General features: G+C 45.7%; 1 protein-coding gene across 5 annotated transcripts in view; it reads right to left on the reverse strand.

Moving 5' to 3' along the window:
• SLC8A3 (solute carrier family 8 member A3) overlaps nucleotides 1-19,869 on the reverse strand; it is a 141,453-nt gene that overhangs the window by 104,241 nt on the left and 17,343 nt on the right. For all 5 annotated transcript variants that reach the window (XM_077909793.1, XM_077909790.1, XM_077909794.1 and 2 more), the window contains exon 2: nucleotides 15,837-17,682. In XM_077909793.1, coding sequence (XP_077765919.1) covers nucleotides 15,837-17,620 — 1,784 coding nt within the window. In that variant the 5' untranslated portion in view covers nucleotides 17,621-17,682. The remainder of the gene's footprint in view (nucleotides 1-15,836; nucleotides 17,683-19,869) is intronic.

Genomic DNA, 19,869 nt, shown 5'->3' on the forward strand with positions numbered 1-19,869 from the left:
ACACCAAGCCTCAGATAAGACAGCAGTCCTAGCCAACACCTTGACTTCAGCTAAGTTGTGTCTAGACTTTGATCCATGGAAACTGAGAGATAACTCATTATAAGCAATAGAAAACTTTTACACACAGCTAAGGAGTGGCAGAGTCAGGGTTCAAACATAGGTTCACTTGCCTCCAAAGCTAATGTTCTTGTAATTTATACTGTGTAATATCACATTTGGTTTGGTTTTTGTTTCTTGACTTCCTTGCTTTGTTGGCATGGGGGAAGGCATAGGCAGAAAGGGATATGAAAGACATTCAGACACCATAGCTAAGGTCTAAACCCAACACAAAGAAAGTCTCTTCAGCCTTGGGTGGTGGCAGTAACAGTGACCATTTAAAAAGTGGGGAACCTCCAAGTGTTGGGAGATGAAGGATGGGAACAGGCAGGCATTTTGTCTCCTCTTGCTCAGGAAATAGCTTGCGGGAATTTTAGAGGCAGCAATGTTCATACAGAGACAAGCTAAGAACACTAGTGTTGGATGAGCCACATGAAGTGGCCAAAATGATTATTTTTGACAGACACAAATGGCAATTACATATGCTTCAACAAGTACATGCAAGGGCAAGATTTAACCAGCGGTTAGGAAGTGCCAGGTCGGAGAACAGAAGCGGGGGAGAAACCAAGAGTTCTGCAGGGAAGAGATGTGAATGGGGACATATCAAGGCAGGAATCAAACAACTAGGTGTTCGGAGCCAAGAGGAACAATGTCAGTGATCATCCTCATGCCCCAACCATGGGAAATTTTAGTTGAAGACTCTGCACAACTGTGGGAAGGACGAACACCTATAAAGCCCAAGCTTAATCTTCAAATGTCTGACTTCAATTTAGTAATAACCCTTGCCATGAACAATGAAGCACAAGCAGAGTGGTCAGGGCTGGGATGGGGTTATACCAATGTAGGATTGGTGGATCATAAATAATACATGTCACACACCTAGTATAACAGCTGGCACATGGCAAGTACTAAATAAATGGCAATCTTCTTACTTGGCACTTCATTAGGTGATGGAAAATTGCCTTGCTTACCTAAGATGAAGGCAAGGGTGAGTCACTTCCAAATACAAGGGTAAAAAGGAAATGTGTGAAGCCCTCATTGGGAAAACCAGAATCCGGCTGGAAAAGGTTTAATTCTTTGGTCAGTCAACTTCCTCTTCTGGGAGGCATGGGAGAGGGGCAGCACCTTGGACAGCACCCTGGGAGTGGCGCTCACCTTGCGCCAGACCACCTGGCCATCAAGAGCAGGGTTCTCCATCTGAAGAAGTTCAGGTCCATGGGTTTGTAGGTTTCATCACAGGAGCCCATAGATGGGACTCGACTCCAGAACAATAATTGTTCTGTGTAAGCTTCCTGATCAGCAACAAGCTCTGGGTGTAGCATGGGGCCTAGAGGGCAAGTCGAGTGAGACAGGATTCAACATTGCCTACATGACGCTCAGAGATACCCAAGAGTCCTCGGGAGCCTGCATTATCATTATTGTGTTGTCCCAGCCCCATCCTCCCACCGGCAAGCAATTTCATATGTAATTATCCTCCCAGCCCCTCCTCTCCTTTTATTCTCCTTCTCTCTCCATATTCCTTCTTGCTTTCCCTTCATCTCCCAACCAAGTTTCATAAAGTCCACACCAGAATGCAGAGGCATCAACCCCAAGGTCATCTCTCACCCCGGCCTGAAGCTGCTCTCTCCTTGGAGAGCAGCCTGTCATGTTCCCTGACATCGTCAAAGAAAGCCCGGATAATGATATTTCCCTCCACCTTCCTCCAGACAAGACTCTGGCTTTCTATCTTTAGATCAACTGTCTTCCTAAAAGCTCACCTTGGGCTCAGAGACGGAATATGATCACTAATGGGAGAACCTGGGAAAAATGCTGGCCCACATAGGTCAGGATGGTGGTGACATGGCCAAGATCCTATTCATTAATTACTTAATTAATGACTAGCATGATACACCTGATGAGTGATTTAGACTAGGCACTGTGTTAATTGTCTGACAGTCATTTTCAATCCTCACGCCAACCCTATGAGGGAGGTACTATTATTATCCACATTATACATATGAGTGAAGTGAAGTGAAAGGTTAGGTAACTTGCCCTAGCTCACATCACCAGTAAGTAGGCAAGCTAGGGCTGCCAACTTGGTCTGTGTGACACCTGGTCTATGCACTTAATCACCCTACTTTATTATCCTCCCATGTGTATATGGGCTTCTACCCACATTGTTGCTCTCACACTTCTGTCATTGGCAATCTCACTGGTGATAAAGCAAAATTCTGTCTTCTAGATCCCTGAAGCTCATCCAGTGTGTCCCCTACTCACCTGTGAGGGCTGTCCTCCTTTCATCATAATCATGGCTCCCTTGCTCTCTAGCTGTCATGTTCCAGCCAGGCCTGCCTCATCTTACAGAAGGGAGAAAGTAACATATCTGCATTTCAGGACAAGCAGGTAACACATTTGCATCTCAGAGCCAGCTGCAAGGCACTAGGGAACACCAAAGAGAGACAGGATCTGGAGAACAGGCCTTTGTGTTGCCTCCCAGTCACAAGATGGAAGACTCTTTACCACACAGTGGGATTGTTGTCAGTGGCTCAGGGTTTATCCATTGGAATAGTGGAAAGGGAGAAATGGTCATGTAGTTTAGGGAGCATCAGCGGGAGCCTCTGGGCAATTATTTAAGAACTACACTACCAATGGAGCAGAACCAAGGAGACCAGAAGACGAAAGAGGCCATTATAATAGCTGTAATAAAGTAACTAAACTGATTTGGGTTAAATGGCTTAAAGAAGGTGGACATTTTTTTTCTAGACCCTCATATAATTTATAAACAGGAATTTGAAAGGTTACCAATTACAGTCCATATATAACAAAGCTGTGAAATGAACTCTGGCCTGCCCTGCTCCGGGAAGCTGTGGGTCAGCATCCTGATGACAGTTAACCCCACCAGCAATGCTCTCCTCTGCCTCTGTCTTTTGACCGTGAGCATGAGGTCCCTTACTCACTGAAGTCTAGAGCAGGCATTATGCAGGGATGGGTATTAGCTTCCTACAGCTGCTACAATAAACTATCACAATGTTGTAGGCTTAAGGGTATGTATCAACAGAATTTGTTCTTTCACAGCTCTGAAATCAAGATCAGCAGAGTTGATTCCTTCTTTAGAGGTTCTAAGGGAGGATCTACTCCATGATTCTCTCCTAGCTCCTGGTGTTTGCCAGTAATCCTTGGGACTCCCTGGCTTATAGCTGCATTCTTCGCATCTTTGCCTCTGTCATCATTTGGCCTTCTGATAAAGATGCCAGCCATAGGATTTAGGGCCAACCCTAACTGAGTATGAGGCCACATTCTTAGGTTCTAGGTGGACACAAATCTGGGTGGATGAGGCAGGGGGGACTCTTTTCAACCCAGTACAGGTTGCCAGTGGCATTTTTGGCAGATCCCACATAACAGCAAGGAAAAGATCTGGGTTCCTTAAGAGGAGGGCTCAGGGTGCAGGCAGGGAGGTGGAAGGAGGAGGCCACTCTGAGCAGTTTCCACATCAGACTGAGGCACTTCCCCATCTAAAATATTTCACAGAAATCAAGCTCAACGGAGCAAAGAAATTCACCCACAGAGCTAAGGCAATTCTCCTACCGCTCAAAACATCAGGTGCAATGATGTTTGCAACGTTTGTATCATCCAGGCGAAACACCAGGTAACTCAATAGACCTAACACCCCTCTTCCCCCAAGCTAACATGGAAAACAGGCGAATGTCTTCAATCACCTTTCCTCTCCCTTCTAAACCCCAGGAGGGCTGGGGGACACCCAGGGGCTCTGACCATGAGAGGAGAATGGGCTTCTCAGCCTCCCACTCAGCCAAGAACAACCCTGGGAAGGAGGGCTCATGGCAAGAAGCAGAGCAGGGTGGAGTAAACCCTCAGGTCCCCTCCTTTCTGCTGGTGGGGACTCCTTCTGAGGCCGTCAGGGAAGTACTACGCAGAGCTGCATCCAATCTGGGCTAAGTAGATTAGTTCCCTCCCAGTGAAAGGTTCTGGGCAGCTGAGCAGGGCAGCTCCCTGCGCGGTGGCAGGGGGCTGTCATTACAAGGCCCAGATAGGACATAATTACATGCTCCCTGGAGGGAGCTCCTAATTGAATTACAGGGTGTCTCCTGAGCATGAGAGGCAGCCCGTACTCAGAGGTAGCTGAGCAGCCAAGGAACAGACCCTCTGAGGAGCTGGTGCCAGGCAGGGGTCAGGCTGTGCAGAAGTTCAGGGACACCCGAGCTCAGACAGTCCCATGGACCTCACTGAAACTGCGAGAGGAGAGGAGACATGCACGGAGAGCGGGGCATCCCTGGTCTTCATGCCTGAGGGGTGTGTTCCAGTCCCATGCCCCACTGGGCTTGCTATACACTGGAAGTGGTACAGAGCCAGAGGACATGCCAGGAATTCACTCTGTTCATTCATTCATTCATTCACTCATTCATTCAACAGCCATTTTTTGGTGTCTCTATGTTGTGTGGTAGGCATGGGGAAGAACTGAGTGCTGCTCTGGTCTGAGGACATGGTATTGCCTTCAGGTACTGTTTAATCCTGAAGCCAACTTGTACTTCGATCTATGGGTGCCCCACAAGCCAAGCCAATTAGCCATTTTTCTTAACAAGTCCTTCTGGGGTAACTGCACGAGGATGTCACCTCTAGTGCCTGCAAACTGAATCAACAAAGCCAGATGGCAGTACCTCTGTGTAGCCACAGCTTGAAGAGGCCTCCTCTTCTACAGCAACTCTTTCTTTAAGTTTTTATTTAAATTCTAGTTAGTTGACATTCAGGGTAATATTTGTTTCAGGTGTACAATACAGTGATTCAACACTTCCATACCACACCTGGTACACATCACAAGTGCCCTCCTTAATCCCCATCCCCTATTTCCCCCATCCCCCATCCCCTCCCCTCTGATCACCATCAATGTGTTCTCTTATAAAGAGTCTGTTTCTTGGCTTACCCTTCTCTTTCTCTGTTTTCCCTTTGCTTGTTCGTTTTGTTTCTTAAATTCCACATATGCAACTCTGTCAATATAGTTCTCTTCCTGCCAGCCTGGGAACTTCCTGAGGACCAGAACTGGGCCGCTTCTCACTGTGTCAGCTCACAGTAGGAGCCTAATGGTATCTACTGGCTGTATCCTGAGTGAAGGGCGTCTGTGTCCTACTTCCACTCTCCTGTTGCTTCTGGCCTCACTGACTGAGGCTCTCGTAGGCTCTTGGGGCAGGGGCGGGGGGGACCTCCAGCGGAGCCCCTCTTGCTCTCTCTTATCATCCCTTCCTCTAAGCCTTGATCCTGGATGCCCTCAGACACCTGATCTGATAGGCACAGCCTCAGAGGAGCCCCCTGCATCTGAACACATGGCCCTGCGCCAGCCTTGCCCTTTTCCCCAGGCAGTTGGCCAAAGCCTCATCTGTTGGTTGTTCCTGCTGGTGAAGTGGCACAAACAGGAATCCTCTGTGCACCAGCTTGGGCACAGGTGGGTCTGGGCCAGCAGTCAAGGGTGATGAATTCAGATTTCTGACCTGGGTGTTTTGGCCTTTGACAACTTCCCTGAGCCCAGTTGCCCCTGAATTCAAAGGAAAGCATCCAACTCTTGCTGTTAAGGGATGGGTGATGTGCCCTTAACTTCTTCCATCTGAGGAGAAAGTCTGCTGCTTTCAGCTTCATGACCTTACTCTGACATTAAAATATAAGACATAGTGGAAAGAATGTGTGATTTAGAATCAGAAGATCTAGGTTTTGATGCCTGCCCTTCAAAGCTCTGTGTTCCAGGGCAAATTTCTTAATATTTCTTAGGCTCTGTTACCTAATCCAAAAAAGTGATGATGTTAACCCTAAGGTATGACAAATCCTTATTTTTAAAAATATTTTCATGTAAATATTTAACGTTTTATTATATAAGAAAAAAAACAATAGTAGTCTTTCCCCCGAGGTCTGAACAATGGTAAAGCCTAGGTAACCAACACCTGGTTCTATAATCTGATATATTCTGATATATTCTCCAGTATACTGATCTCCCCATGGGGGTCACCTTCATCAAAATAACTTTAAACAATTAGTGCCTAATATTTCTAAAGCATTCCGCATCAGACAGTTGCCTTGAAAGTGAGCTCTTGGCTGTCTTCATTCTACTCACTCCCCAACCCGCCAAACTAGAAAGTCTATTTTCCTCCAGCAGTCCACATGGGTTAATTAAAATGTCATTTCTCTTTGCTTTGGCTAGAATTAGATTAACTCATTGTAGTAACACAAGTTATCTTTTGCTGTATTTTATGAAAATCTAATTAATTTTCAGTGAATCTTCTAAAATATGGGTTCCATGAGGAAGGGCAGATAATTAAAATGGACTGTGATAGGAACCACTGATCTAGTTTATGAAACCCACTAGCTTAGCAGGAATTCTGGAAGACTCTGGTCTGACAAGGAAATTATATGTTTCATATGTCCAGTGGGAATTTGTGGATTCATCCAGGGAATAAAAGAAAGTTCTGTGTTATGTACGATACAGAAGAGAGTGATTCAAGGGGTTTCTTCCCATTAAGATTGGCCTCATGACAGAGTGGCAACTTCACACTAACGCACCTCACTGAAATTGAGACTCTGAGTTTCTTTATCCCATCCCAGTTCCTTCCATCTGTCCTCCCAGTACTAGAGGAGGCGGTTATTTGGCCTTCCTTCTCATAGCCACAGATGAGGTCAGATACAGCTCCAAAGCCTTTCCCAGGATGGTCCCCTGGACAGCGGTTATGAACTAACCACAACCGACACATAGGAGTCCTATCTTACAGCCTAGCCCTGTGCCCGGGAACACGGGCAGCTGACAGAGTCACACACTATGCCACCTGGAGATGGGAATGCTCTAGCTTCCGGGGAGTTCCTGGAAGCGCATCAAGTTACAGCTCCAAAGACAAAGAGGGGGTGCCTGCTGGCTCTGGCTAAGTCCAGCTGACCAGCTGTCTGGCAGGGGAGGGGTGGTGAAGGAAAGCCTGTCACTCTGTCCCTGGCAAGCCTGGGAGGTAGAAAGCTTTCTGCCTCAGTCTGGAACAAAGGCTGGTCTGGAAACCCAAACCCAGGAAGAGGCTTTGAAAGTGACTCAGTACCCAAATAGCACAGTCAAAAATGACAGCAGTTCATCTTCTGACGCTAGTCTCCTGGAAAGGACAGACTAGAACAGAGTAAAGGGGAGAGAAGTGACCCTGGTAGCCTTGAGATTTGTGCCACTGAGCATCACCCACTAGGAATGTTTTCTGTTAATCTGAGCAGAGAGGCCAGTTTCATCTTGGTTGCATCAATCTTGGTCAGCTTGATGAATCTGAGCAGGCTGGGGCCTCCAGAGGAGGCTATTTCTGTCATTCTCCAGCCAATGGCCCCAGCACAGACCACAGTGAAATCAGTGCTCTCTCTGAGGCACTGCAGACCTTGTATGTGCCATCTGAGGTGACAGATGACTGGCTAAGCTGGTACTTTCTTCTAAGTGATGCTGCCACCACTTACAGACACCACAGCTTAGGTAGCTTACTGTGGAATCCTCACAGCAACTTCACTTTTCCACCCCACCATGTGGCATGGCATTAACTGTTGGGGTAAGGAGATCTTGGCTTGGGGCAGCCCGGGTGGCTCAGCGGTTTAGCACCACCTTTGGTCCAGGGCTTGATCCTGGAGACCCGGGATCGAGTCCCACATTGGGCTCCCTGCGTGGAGCCTGCTTCTCCCTCTGCCTGTGTCTCTGCCTGTGTGTGTGTGTGTGTGTGTGTGTGTGTGTCATGAATAAATAAATAAAATCTGGAAAAAATAAAAAGGAGATCTTGGCTTGACTCGGGGCAAACAAGACATATCTAGCCAGTGGACTTTAACATGGCCAAGTAGGGAAAGGGGGAAAAAAGAAAGGACCCATAAGATTCCCTCTCTTGAGAATTTGAGGTAAAAAGTCTTTCCAGGGAGGAGCCGAGAGCTAAATGGAAAGAGGACTCACGAACTAGAACAGTTGGTCTGTAAGGTATCACTGCAAGCTGGAAGCAATAAGGGAGCAAGCCACAGAGAGAAGCAGAGACGCCAGGAGACCGAGACCACATGGCCCAGCAGGGAGAGCATCCAACAGAGAAGGTGGTCCAGGGCTCTCTTGTCTGACAGCTTTCTGCTACCACCTCTGGTCTGTGCTGCTCCCTACAATTCAACCCTCTCATCTTGACATACAGTCAGGCAAAGACTTTGTGGTGAAGGGAAAAAGCACCACGGTGAGTGATTTGCTTCCTGAGGGATAGTGATCTTCTTGGTATGATGGTGAAGCTCTTTCTCTCTGTCCATGTGACAGGCTTTCCTAAGGCTGTTCCTGATCACTTGAAGAAGTCACAGGTCAGACAGTAGACACCAGGCAACACCAGTACAGATGCCAGCAGTGTGAGGGAAAAGGACGCAGGGACCAGGAGAGGAAAAACGAGCACAAGGACTCAAGGAAGCAGAGAGGAAGGCGTGCAGTGTGACAGAAGTAGAAACCACTGCTCTTGTGGTGACAGTGACTGGAGCATGACAGAAAGTAAAGCTGCAGCACTAAACATTTAGAAGAAACAGTGAGTGTGAGACAATAGTATTCAAACAGGAAGTAAGGTGTGAGCAGGGAAATAAAGCAAACACATGTGAAGATTTGCAGCTGGGGCCATGGTTAGCCCTAGCGATGGTGGCACGGGGCTCACCCCAGATCACCACCGCTCAGAGCCGGTCAGGCGGTAATAGGGTACACAAGCAAAAATCATGTGGGACTCACAAAGACAACACCTGAAGGCAGACAAATCAAGGCCAGTGGCTCTGGAAAGAGATGGACTACGAGGGTAACAGTGATATTAGTCATCTATAACCCAGCATTTGTTTTGTAGCCATATTCTTGGTATTGAGTTATTATCAAGATGTCACTCATTTTGGAAGCACCAACTAAAGAACCCACAATAGGGCATTGTTGGTACCATATGTAACTAGCTGATGAATCCCAACCAGCAAGTGATAACCAGACTGGGCTCATGCAAGGACAGGTTAACCAGGTTATGTCTATGCATGCTCTTAGCTAGGAGGGGTCAGGATGGCGCCACATCCATAGCTAAATTCAAGTGTATACACATATCTAGTGGAGGGTAATTCTGTTTTCAGAAGAACAAATTTCTCCATAACGAGTAAGTTCCACCTTCAATTCTATCTTCATTTCTGTATATGTAGATATTTCCTACTTGGGCACCTGGCAGGTTATAGGAATGGGAATATATGAATGGTAACTATCATGCCACCCGAGAATGTTTACCTAGCGCTTTCCTTCGTGGTCATTTAGCAAAACCCTCAAAGTATTTAGTTCCTGCAAAACACTTCTGGACTTGTGCAGAATTCATTAAGTATGAGGATTTTGCTCTATTTGCAGATCAAGGAGTTCTCTCCCTCCAGCTGTCAATTATATATGACCGCTTCTTTGCCAAGACTTCCTATTGCTTCTGGAAGCACAATTTAATTTCTCTTTTAAAAAACAAGAAAACAATACCTCGATTAAGCAGAAAACAATAGCTCTAAACTCTACTACCTTCTTCATGGAACTGACAGCGTCACCGCCAAAGGGGAGATAAGAAATTAGTGCTTGTCTACCACCCAGATTCAACTGGGAAGTTGATGAAAGGCTGGACAACAAGAAAGCCCTCCCCAACTCCTAACTCTGGGAAATGAACAAGGGGTGGTAGAAAGGGAGGTGGGCAGGGTGTGGGGGTGAATGGGTGACGGGCACTGAGGGGGGCACTTGATGGGATGAGCACTGGGTGTTACGCTATATGTTGGCAAATTAAACTCCAATAAATTTTTTTTAATGAACCTGGAAAAAAGAAAAAAAAATCCTCCCCACCCATCCACCTAGCTTTGTCCCTTTCTACCATTCTTGTGAATGAACACGGAAACTTTAACCTGAAGAACCAGAAGAGTCGAAACAAAATAAGCAGGGCAGGATCTCCATCAGTATCCCTTTTCTATTATTGCCTGAAGCCCAACTAGCTCCTCTCCAAGAAGGAAAGCCTCCTCTGAAGATAAGACTGGTTCTTTTCCTGACTGGCCAGTCATGTAATCATCTCCAATCACTATGCTCCTTTCTCTTCAACCTAACATTCTCCCTTGTAGAATCTCCAACCCTGCACCACTGAGTCACCAGAGGGCAAGCCAGTATGACAAGAGCAGGAGTAAGCTCTGCTGCATAGACTGCTCTGCTGCATAGGCTCTCTAATCAAGTCAGGCAAAGGGAATGTTGACCAATCCAAGGTTGCCAGGAGATCCTGCACCTCACACCCTAAAATTAACCAGGAAGGCTCTGGACTCGTGGAGATTTTTGTAGACATGTAAAGTTTAAGTAGGCTTGCGATGCTTTCTGGATCCTGGAGTTGGCATATGATCTTTTTTGATATAATCTGACAATTTCAGTAATTAAAATGAAAAAAATTATCAGAATGTAAGGCCTTTCTGGACACAATAGCCAAAGCTTCTGTTAAGAAGGCCACATAGCCTTTAATCATCCTGTGGGCCCAGAGGGAAAGAACTATAGTTGAACATCAATATTTGAAATGTTGCATCGTACTGTTAAATACCCCATTCCACAACTGGGTTAGATATGGATGCCCTTCTTCAGGATCACTCTGAGCCATGTACATAGCTCCACTGTGAGTTCCACAAAGCCATCGGTCCAGGTAAGTGACTGTTTACCTAAAGCCAGAGAGAAACCCCATTACTGGAATTCAGGCACTGAAGGCAGAAGAAAAGAGAAAGGGTGGGATGCCACCCGAGGGAGCATGACCATGACTTCCACCCTACTCTTACCCTCACTAACCTTACATGCAGCTTGTGACTTTTCTCAAGCACAGAAAAGGTGTTCTAGGGGCAAAGCATCTCCCTGATGGCAAGGGAAGAGACTATCCTAACACCTTGCTGAGCCAAAGAAAAAAGACAAGGCCTACTGTGTTTTAGTAATTTGGAGAAGGAGTAAATTATGTCCTGGAGCACTCCAGATTTCGATGGAAAAGATTCCCTGGGGTTGAAACTTCACAGAAAAAGAACACCTGGAAGAGAATGCCCGGCATAATTTTGAAAAAAATTATTTCATTGAACAAGCACTGCCTAAAAGATGTCCTAGCTCTACTTGTCATACCTTTTCTCAGTAAGAGATCATAAAGATAGTTTTTTTTTATTTCTATGGGCTCAATACTTTTTCTTCCTGAAAGTCTCAAGGTGAACTGAGAGATTAAAAATAGCCCATAGTATGCTATTTTTTAAGTTAAGATATTAGCCACATAATACTTTTGGATTTGTACTTCCAGAGCATCTTTCACCCAAGAATTTCTATAAGCTTTCCAAAGTTAACATTGTTCTGATGGATAAAAATAAGAAAGTCCAACTGGGAGGGAGCGACATTAAATCAGTAGCCTCTAACAAGATCTTGCCAGCTCTAACTTTCTATCCTATCTAGCTGTGCGATATTAGACAAGTCACTTTCCCTCTCTGAATCTCAGCTTCATAATTTGTAAAAGCAGGAGTTCAGATACTTTTGGGCTTTAACATTCTAATTTTGTTGGAAACTATGTGGCACAGCTAATACTCCATTCTTCTTCAAAGCAGGCCTATGCCATTTAATTATAGTAGGACTTGGCATTTGCCTATTTGACATCGGCGATTCTCAGAGATCCCAAAGGTTCATGAGCTGCCATTTTCTGTTATTTTGCAGAGGCATGCTGTGAGCCTGGGATACAGGAGCAGACGTGTGTTTATCGAGTGAGATTAATGTGCCAGCAGCATGCATATATATCTCCACAAGGTTTTTTTTTATTGTTTGCAGGAGGCTCAAAGGCCATAATTCTAAGGATGCACTGGGGTGATAGTCACAAAGGTGGGGATTCTTCTAGATCATGAAGATGTCAGTAGGATCTCTCTCAAATGTCAAGAGTTTATTGTAATGTGGGCTTAAGGTTATCATGTCCCCACCCCTGCTTCATCTGTTTCACTACTACGTCCTTAGCCAAGGTCGCTTTAGAAACTTCAGTGGTGTCACGCACACAGCAAAGAGCTTTCATTTCTTTTATTGAGCTTATCTCAACCAGAGCACTTCTCCCAGGTGTTTTGATTTGTCTGTATACCTAGTATCCACTTCACTGAAGAAGATTCTTGAGAGCTGAAATGCCAGCCTGTTCTATTCATTTATTTATCTCCAGTCCCTAGTAATGTATCTAGTATGTAGCAGACATTTAATAAATGTTTGTTGAATGACCGAGCACCTTCTCTGAGCAGGCACCATTCTGAAAGTGCCTTTTCTTCATATTTGTACCTAGTACTTATCACTCCCCTGCAGGATAGATACCACTATCCCTGTCATTCCAACAAAATACCTGGGGCTTGGACAGGTGAAATGACTTGTTCAAGTTACACAGTTGGTGAGTGACAGATTCACATCTGTTTGTCAGACTTCAAAGTTCAGGGTTTTCTATCTTACCCTGGTACTGAGGACATTTTTGAAGAAGTAAAGCATAAAACCAAATGAGTGAATGCACAACCTGATAGTATTGACAAAGCATAGGCCTGCCTTCAACCTGAATAGGTTTTTAGAAGAGTGTATTGAGGGCAAAACTGCCAATGCTCCCAGGCTTGTCGGCAAAGAAAGTTACACAGAGAGGGAAGGATTGGAAGATGGAACTGCTCCAGGCATCACACAGCTTCTGTCTAGGTACCCTGAGGGTTTCAATTTCAGTTTCCAGATTGGTACTGCAATTAACAAGGTCTCAGGGTAGGAGCTGGGTTCTAGCTAAGTTAGAATTGCAAGCTGGAACTGGAAAGCAAGGCTTCTTGAGTAAATTAAGCAAGGCTTTTGAAAGCCACTTTTCTTCCTGGGTCTTGTGGTTTGGCCAAGAGTTTTAGAGCATTTCAACTCTAAGTCGGGACCAACAGCATCAACAGCTGGTTAGAAACAGAATCTCAGGCCCTACTCAACCTTTCAAACTATAATCTGCTTCCTGGATGGTTCAGAAGCACATGAAAATTTGAGAAACACTACTCTAGAAGATATTCTGAGGTCTTTTCTGGCTCTGATATTTTAGGAGTTTTGATGAGGAATCTTCATGATAACCCCCAGACTAGCATGTTTTATTAATTTGGGTCACAGAGAGATCCAAGTAGCCCATATCACCTCAGCTGTGTCTTCTGAAGAATACTGTTAATTCAATGATATAATTATTAATGGCCTCATTTACTAAGCATATACCATATACAAACAACTGTATACAGTATCTTGAATCATCATGACAGCCTTGTGAGAAACGTATTATTATCCCTATTTTATCAGAGGAAATAATCTCATAATTAATAAAATTTCCCCAACTCTGCAGTTGAATCAGAACTATATCCAGACTCTTAAACCAGAGTACTCACAGTCCATGGTTTTTCTGCTATACCACACTGCCTCTAGTTGTAAAATTACAATCTAAAGTACCAAGGGTAGGGCTGTGGTGTGAAGACAGACAACTAACAGGCTATGGACTCATTCTTCTTCTGAAGGGAAGAAAACCAAGAGGTAGTCTAAAGTCTACTGAAGTCTAAAAAATGATGTAAAGAAATAGCAGGCAACAGAGCTTGTTCACCAAACCCAGGAATACTTGAACCCAAATCGCAAATGTGGGCAGCTTGATCTACATTTAAAATCAATATCAGAAGTGATCATTCATAAGCCCACTTACACCAAGATATTATTCAGGCTGAAAACACAAATAGGTTTCAGGAAGAGTTAGTCATACTCAGAGATCTAGAGTGCACAACTGATTGTTAATGGGACAAGGAAATTAGGTGCCAAGTCTTTGATCTGTCAAAAAGTACTTTTTAGTGCCCTTGGTAGATAGTACCGAATTGGAGAAACCACTAGTCCATTAAATCATAGCCAGTGCTGTAGTCTTGATGTCATTTAATGCCTGACAGTACTCCTATATACTTACGCTGCCATAAATGTGAGAAGTTGCACAGTTTGTCTACCCAACGAGGGCCTGTCCTTTATTTGTACGTATAAACTCTCTCTCCAGAGCACATATAAATGGACAGTATTCTCTAGAAGGCACAGGTTTTTACTTGGGCTAATGAATGATTACCCCTCCCGGTGAAATGACTAAACAGAGCTCTAATAAATCAACTTGTCAATGGCTATTTCACCTCAGGAGACAATATCCCTGTTTCATCTTCGGCCAGTGCAAATAGGACCTACACTGAGTGCCCATGTCTGTGGCTCAGTAAATCCTAGAGCAGGGAGGAACTGCAAAAAGAAAGACCTGACCCTGCCTCCAGGCAAGAAAAGTATTGTTCCCACTTTGCAGATGAGACAGTTCAGTTCTAGAGCTAAGACTAAATGTCTTGCCCAAAGTCACACCATTAGGAAAGGATTGAGGGAGGCCAAGAGCAGAGTCCTCCGGATGGCTCAACCAGCTCTGTTGTCAGCATCACCCAACCCATCGAGCCCTGTCCCACAAATGGGCCTAGAAGAAGCGCTGCTATGACATCTCTCCCTTGGTCCTATGGGCCCTCCTTTCCATGAGTTGGGTCCTTCACTCTCCTACAAGTTGTATGTTTTCATTTCTCACTCAGGGTGTTTTTAGCAGTGTCCTGGAGCAGTTTGACAACCCCCCTTCCTAGACACCCCCTTTTGTTCTTCATGCCCCCTCCTGCTGCTGCTTATTGCTTATGGACATGAGCAGGAATTCAGAGACAAGTTTCCCCCTTCTCAGTCACCCTGGAAAGTCTGCCCTCTCATAAGCTGCAATTCCTGGGGTAAGTCATTCTGTTTCTTCTTCAAAGCTATCCATCTGAGAAAAACAAAAACAGAAAACCAAAGCAAAGCAAAGCAAAGCAAAACCCAGAACACCCAGTATAAGAAGGCTCAATGGGGAGAGCCCTTACATTGCGATACACACAGTGTCTGAAGGGCTAAACAGGCCAGTAACCCAAGAAGTATTCTGGGACAATTCTAGACCATGAAAAGAAATGACCACACTGAAGATGTATTTTCTCCCCCAGTTCCTAAGAGGCATCTCCAACATTGCTCAGGCAATTTTTGAGCTCACACCTAGGACTAAAGACAGGTGGCCACCGCTCTGGGAATTCCGCTTCTGCAAGATGCCTCCAGTACCCAAGCTATATTGACTCATCTCACTAGACTGGGTAAGTCTCATACCATAAAATAGCTTACAGGCATTTAAAGAGATTGCCGAGTTTCAACCAACCTTGCAATTTCCAAATTGAAGGAGAGATGCCTGAAATCTGGTTATACAATATAGTCGCAATATGGCCCCAGGGGAAAAAAAAGCCACTGCCACTTGCTTCCCTGAGGATGCTCTGATTGGACTGGCACTGCCTCAGGATGGAAAGGATCAGCCTCAAGGCTCATATGAGCCTTTGGCCTGAGTAAAGGAGGAAGGAGAGACCCAGCCAGTTTCCTAGCTCCTGCGTCGTCACAAGAATTCTCCAAAATCGACATCAAAACTTCTGTCACCCGACACCTGCACCAGCTATCACTCCAGTGGATGGAATGCTCCGTGTCCTTAGATCCCGCCACAGGATTTCCTGCCCAGAGACAATTTAAAGTGAGAAAACCAAAGGAAGGTTTGGATGCGGAACCTGCCAGGGGTGCCTGCTGATCCTGCACACCTGTGCTGGGACTCGAGTTTGACAGTAACGCAATACGAGGGAGAATTTTAAGGACAGAAAGAGATGGCATGGGAGGGAGGGAGATAGAATATGGAAAGGCTACTTACACAGTTTCGTCATTCTTGAACTCCAGCTCCCCGTATACATCTTCAAAATCCTCACCACCACCCTTGGCTGTCCCCTCCACTGTCCTAAAGGGGACGATTACTGTGCCCCGGGCACCTGATGTCCGCAGAACCTTGACCTCCAGGACACCAATACTCTCGCTGACACGAATAGTGCCGCATTCAAAAGTGAAGATGCCTGCATGGTCATCATCCAAGATGGTGACTGTGGCCACATAAGGGGATGCCAGGATGGCCCGAGGCAATGGAAGACTATTGAGTACTATTGGAGGCTTCCCCTCCTCTGGTTGCTCCTCCTCTATGCGGACGTTGCTCAACCTCACGAAGAAGTGTTCATCCTCCTCAAAAATGTCATCATCAATGATGCCTACCGAGAACTCTTTCTGGGTCTCTCCTGGTTTCAGGACCACAGTGCCCTCTGTGAACTCATAGTCAGCCCCAGCATTGGCGGAACCATCCTCTGTTTTGTAGTCCACATACACGGTCTTAGACATGTCCCCCCCTTTCCTCACCACTGTCAGGAGCACAGCTCCACAGTTCTCCAGGCACTGGTAAGAGCATGGATCAAAGAAGACCTTCGAGACAAAGTCCTCAGGCTCATTGGTGTGCACCTCGTTTATGCTGGAGGTCTTTTTGGCTTGTTCTGCTGCATGCTTCTTCAGGATATTGCCTGCGCCGGTCATCATCCGGGTAGCTTGGATCCGGTAGAAGGCACGACTCTTCTGCTGATGGGAAAGAGCATAGTAATTGGCCATCTCTACCAGCTGATCTAAGTCCTTCTCTGGGTGTTTTTGCTTCAGATCCTTTAGAATCCGGATCATTTCTCTGCGGGACTCATCTACTTCCTTCCCTTCCAGGGGCACCAGGTTCCCATCCAGGAAGTGGGAATTCATCATTTTCCCATCCATCTCAATGCCCTTAGGATGATCACCCTCTGTCTCTATGATAACTCCTCGGTGTTTATCTGTGCGGTACTTTTTGTGCATGTATTTGTAGAAGAGTAGTCGCCTATCTGCCACCCAGGCCAGAAGGACACACACTGGAAAGAAGGAGAGAGTGAGAAGACCTTCCCAAACCTGAACCACACCAGGAGAGAAGACTGCCAGGATCATATAAAGCCAGATGTAAGCAAAGATGCTCCAAGCAGCCGTGATGAGGAAGACTCGTAGGTGCTTGATCTTTCGAGTCTCTCCATCAGGGATCACGTAGACGCAGATGCCAATGATGATGAACATGTTAAAGGCTGCGCTACCTACGATGGTGGAAGGTCCCAGGTCCCCGGCAATGAACCCGTGACCACACACCTCAATTAAAGAGAGAAGGATCTCAGGAGCAGAGGAACCCAGGGCCATCAGGGTCAGGTTGGAGACAGTTTCATTCCAGATCCGAATCGTTGTGGTGCTGGTCTCTCCATTGGGCTTTTTGATAGTCACCTCTCTCTCTTGAGAAGTGATGACTTCAATAGATGCCATGAAGCGGTCGGCAATGATGGACACCCCAAGGAACATGTATATCAGGGCCACAAAATAGACAATGACCCTGGCAATCTTGTCCCCAAGGGAAGGGTTCTCCGGGTACCAGATTGGTAGGATGACACCCTCCTTGCAGTCCGATGACTCTGAACAGGACTCATTGTTCTGCCCTGCACTGGGCACCTCCCCCGAGCTGCCAGCCTCTGCCCGAAGACCATTTAGGAAGAGCACAAAAGTAATCAGCCCAAAATGGAGGAAGGCAGAGGTGAGAGGCTGCAACCCTAACCACGCCATACACAAGACTTAGCCGCTGGCTTCCACTGCAGCACCAATGGTCCTCCTGACAGGCCAGAGACCTAGAAAAGACCAGAGAGGCAGGGAAAGGCATGAGCAAAAGGGGGACAGCAAATGGCAGGTTCCCACCAACACAAATTGATGTTTCACCTTGAGCGACATATTGTACTAACATATGGGGCAGTCTCTCACTCGGAAAAAAAGATGTCAATGGGAGGCACAAATAGTGGCTCTGTCCGCAGGACCATCTGGTGGAGACTCAGCTGAAGAATGGCTTAAAAGAGCTGGGAATATTGGTAATGAAAACATAAGTGATACCCTTCCAGTCCTGTCTCCAAACCCCACTGTTATCTGTGAGAGTTCTCAAGAATCAACTGAAAAGAGGCCAAGCATGACCTGAATCCTCATCCCTTGTACTGTTTCTAGGGTTTTCGGGCTCCTTTACCCACACTATTTTCATGCTTAAGAATTCTGCATCACATATGTGTGCAAGAGTACATACGGAATTGAACTTTTTTCATGGACTACTCCCCCAAAATAGAACACATCGCTCTGCATGCAATTGAGCCCACCTGAGAGGAACTCCCTCCCTGAATGCAAAATTTGTCCAGGCAAGCTGTAATTCTGACATTTCTTGGGAAATCAGGGTGGATAGTGTAGGGAAGCTCCCTGCAGGGGAGCTAAACGGAGGTCCCCATGAGCTGTACTACAGGCCCGGTCCACGGCCACCTCCGTCCTCCAGCAAAACATGCTTACAGACCGTTTGAGACAGTCAGTTACAGGAAGATGAAAATCAGTCAGCCACTCAATTCCAAACCCAGACGCTGAAAAGGCCAAGTGATAGAAATCACTATTAATAAAACATTCAAGTGGCTCTTGAATACATTTTTTTTAAACTGTAGACAAGATTTGGGGGTGAAATGCAGCCCCATCTGCTGGCCTCAAACTGCTAAGAGGTGAGCATGAATTCAGGAGAATGGGAAGAAATTCAGCAGGATCTATGGATTCATCTTTGCACTCACCTCATTCAGATGCAATGAGAATGCAAATAACCATGCTACAGCTTTTTTAAAAAGAAGCTATTTGCCCATTTTCTACCTCTGCTACAGCCCTGTGCATTAACTTTAGTAACAGAAGAATGCTAGTTTCAGGGCACCTGGGTGGCTCAGTAGATTAAGCATCTGCCTTCAAATCAGGTCATGATCCCAGGGTCCTGGGATTGAGCCCCACATCAGGCTCCCTGCTTAGCAGGGTGCCTGCTTCTCCCTGTCTCCCTCTATCTGCTGTACCCTCTGCTTGTTCTGTCTCTCTCTCTCTCTGTCTCTCTGTCTCTCTCACTCTCAAATAATCTTTTAAAAATGTTAATTTTATCTGTACTACACCTTACAGGGTTCCAAGTCCTGTCCCTGCTCTCCACTGCTTCCCATCTCAGAAAATGGCACTGCCATCCACCCAGTTACTCACACAAGACATCTGCAGGCCTTCCTCTTGTTCCTGTCCCTTGTCCATCCAGCACCAACACCTAGACTCTCCTTCCATCTCTCCTAGCACTGCCACAGCTGCCATTAGCCTTCACTTCATGAATCTACTGCAGTGACCTCCTAATTGAACTCCCCACTCCAATTCTTGCCTTTCCCCACTTCATTTCCTTACACAGCAATAGTCACCTTTTCTAAAAACTCCAAATCTACACTATCACTTCCCTATTTGAACTCCTTCAGTAGTTTCCTCTTATTCTTAATATAAAGACTCTTTACTGAGTGACCTGCAAAGTCTCACATAAGCTACCTTCTTCCTCCTCTCCCCCTTTATTTTTTGCCCCTCTCCTTCTAACCACATTTCAGCAACAATGGCCTTTATATCAGGCCCTGGATGACACCAAGTTATTTTCCACCTCAGGACCTTTGTACGTGACATCAGCCACGATGATGAAATGACTTGTACTTCTTGGCACCCACACTCTTAACAATGCTTTAGATCTCAGCTTAAGTGTCACTGTCCCAGAAAAAAATTACCCTCATTCCTAAAGATGGTCAACCTTCTCTGTTCCTCTCATCACACTCTACTTTTCCTTTATGGCATTTATTAAACTTTGAAATTACATGTTTGTTTGTGGGATTATATAATTAATGTCTAGCTCAGCCATTAAACCGTGAATGAAAGCAAAGAGGATAGTTATTCTGTTTATTGTGGTACCCTAAATAGTCAATTGGTAAGTGCTCAGTAAATGTCTGTTCTTAGAATAAATA

Source organism: Canis aureus, chromosome 9 (genome assembly GCF_053574225.1).
Source record: "Canis aureus isolate CA01 chromosome 9, VMU_Caureus_v.1.0, whole genome shotgun sequence".
NCBI lineage: Eukaryota > Metazoa > Chordata > Mammalia > Carnivora > Canidae > Canis > Canis aureus.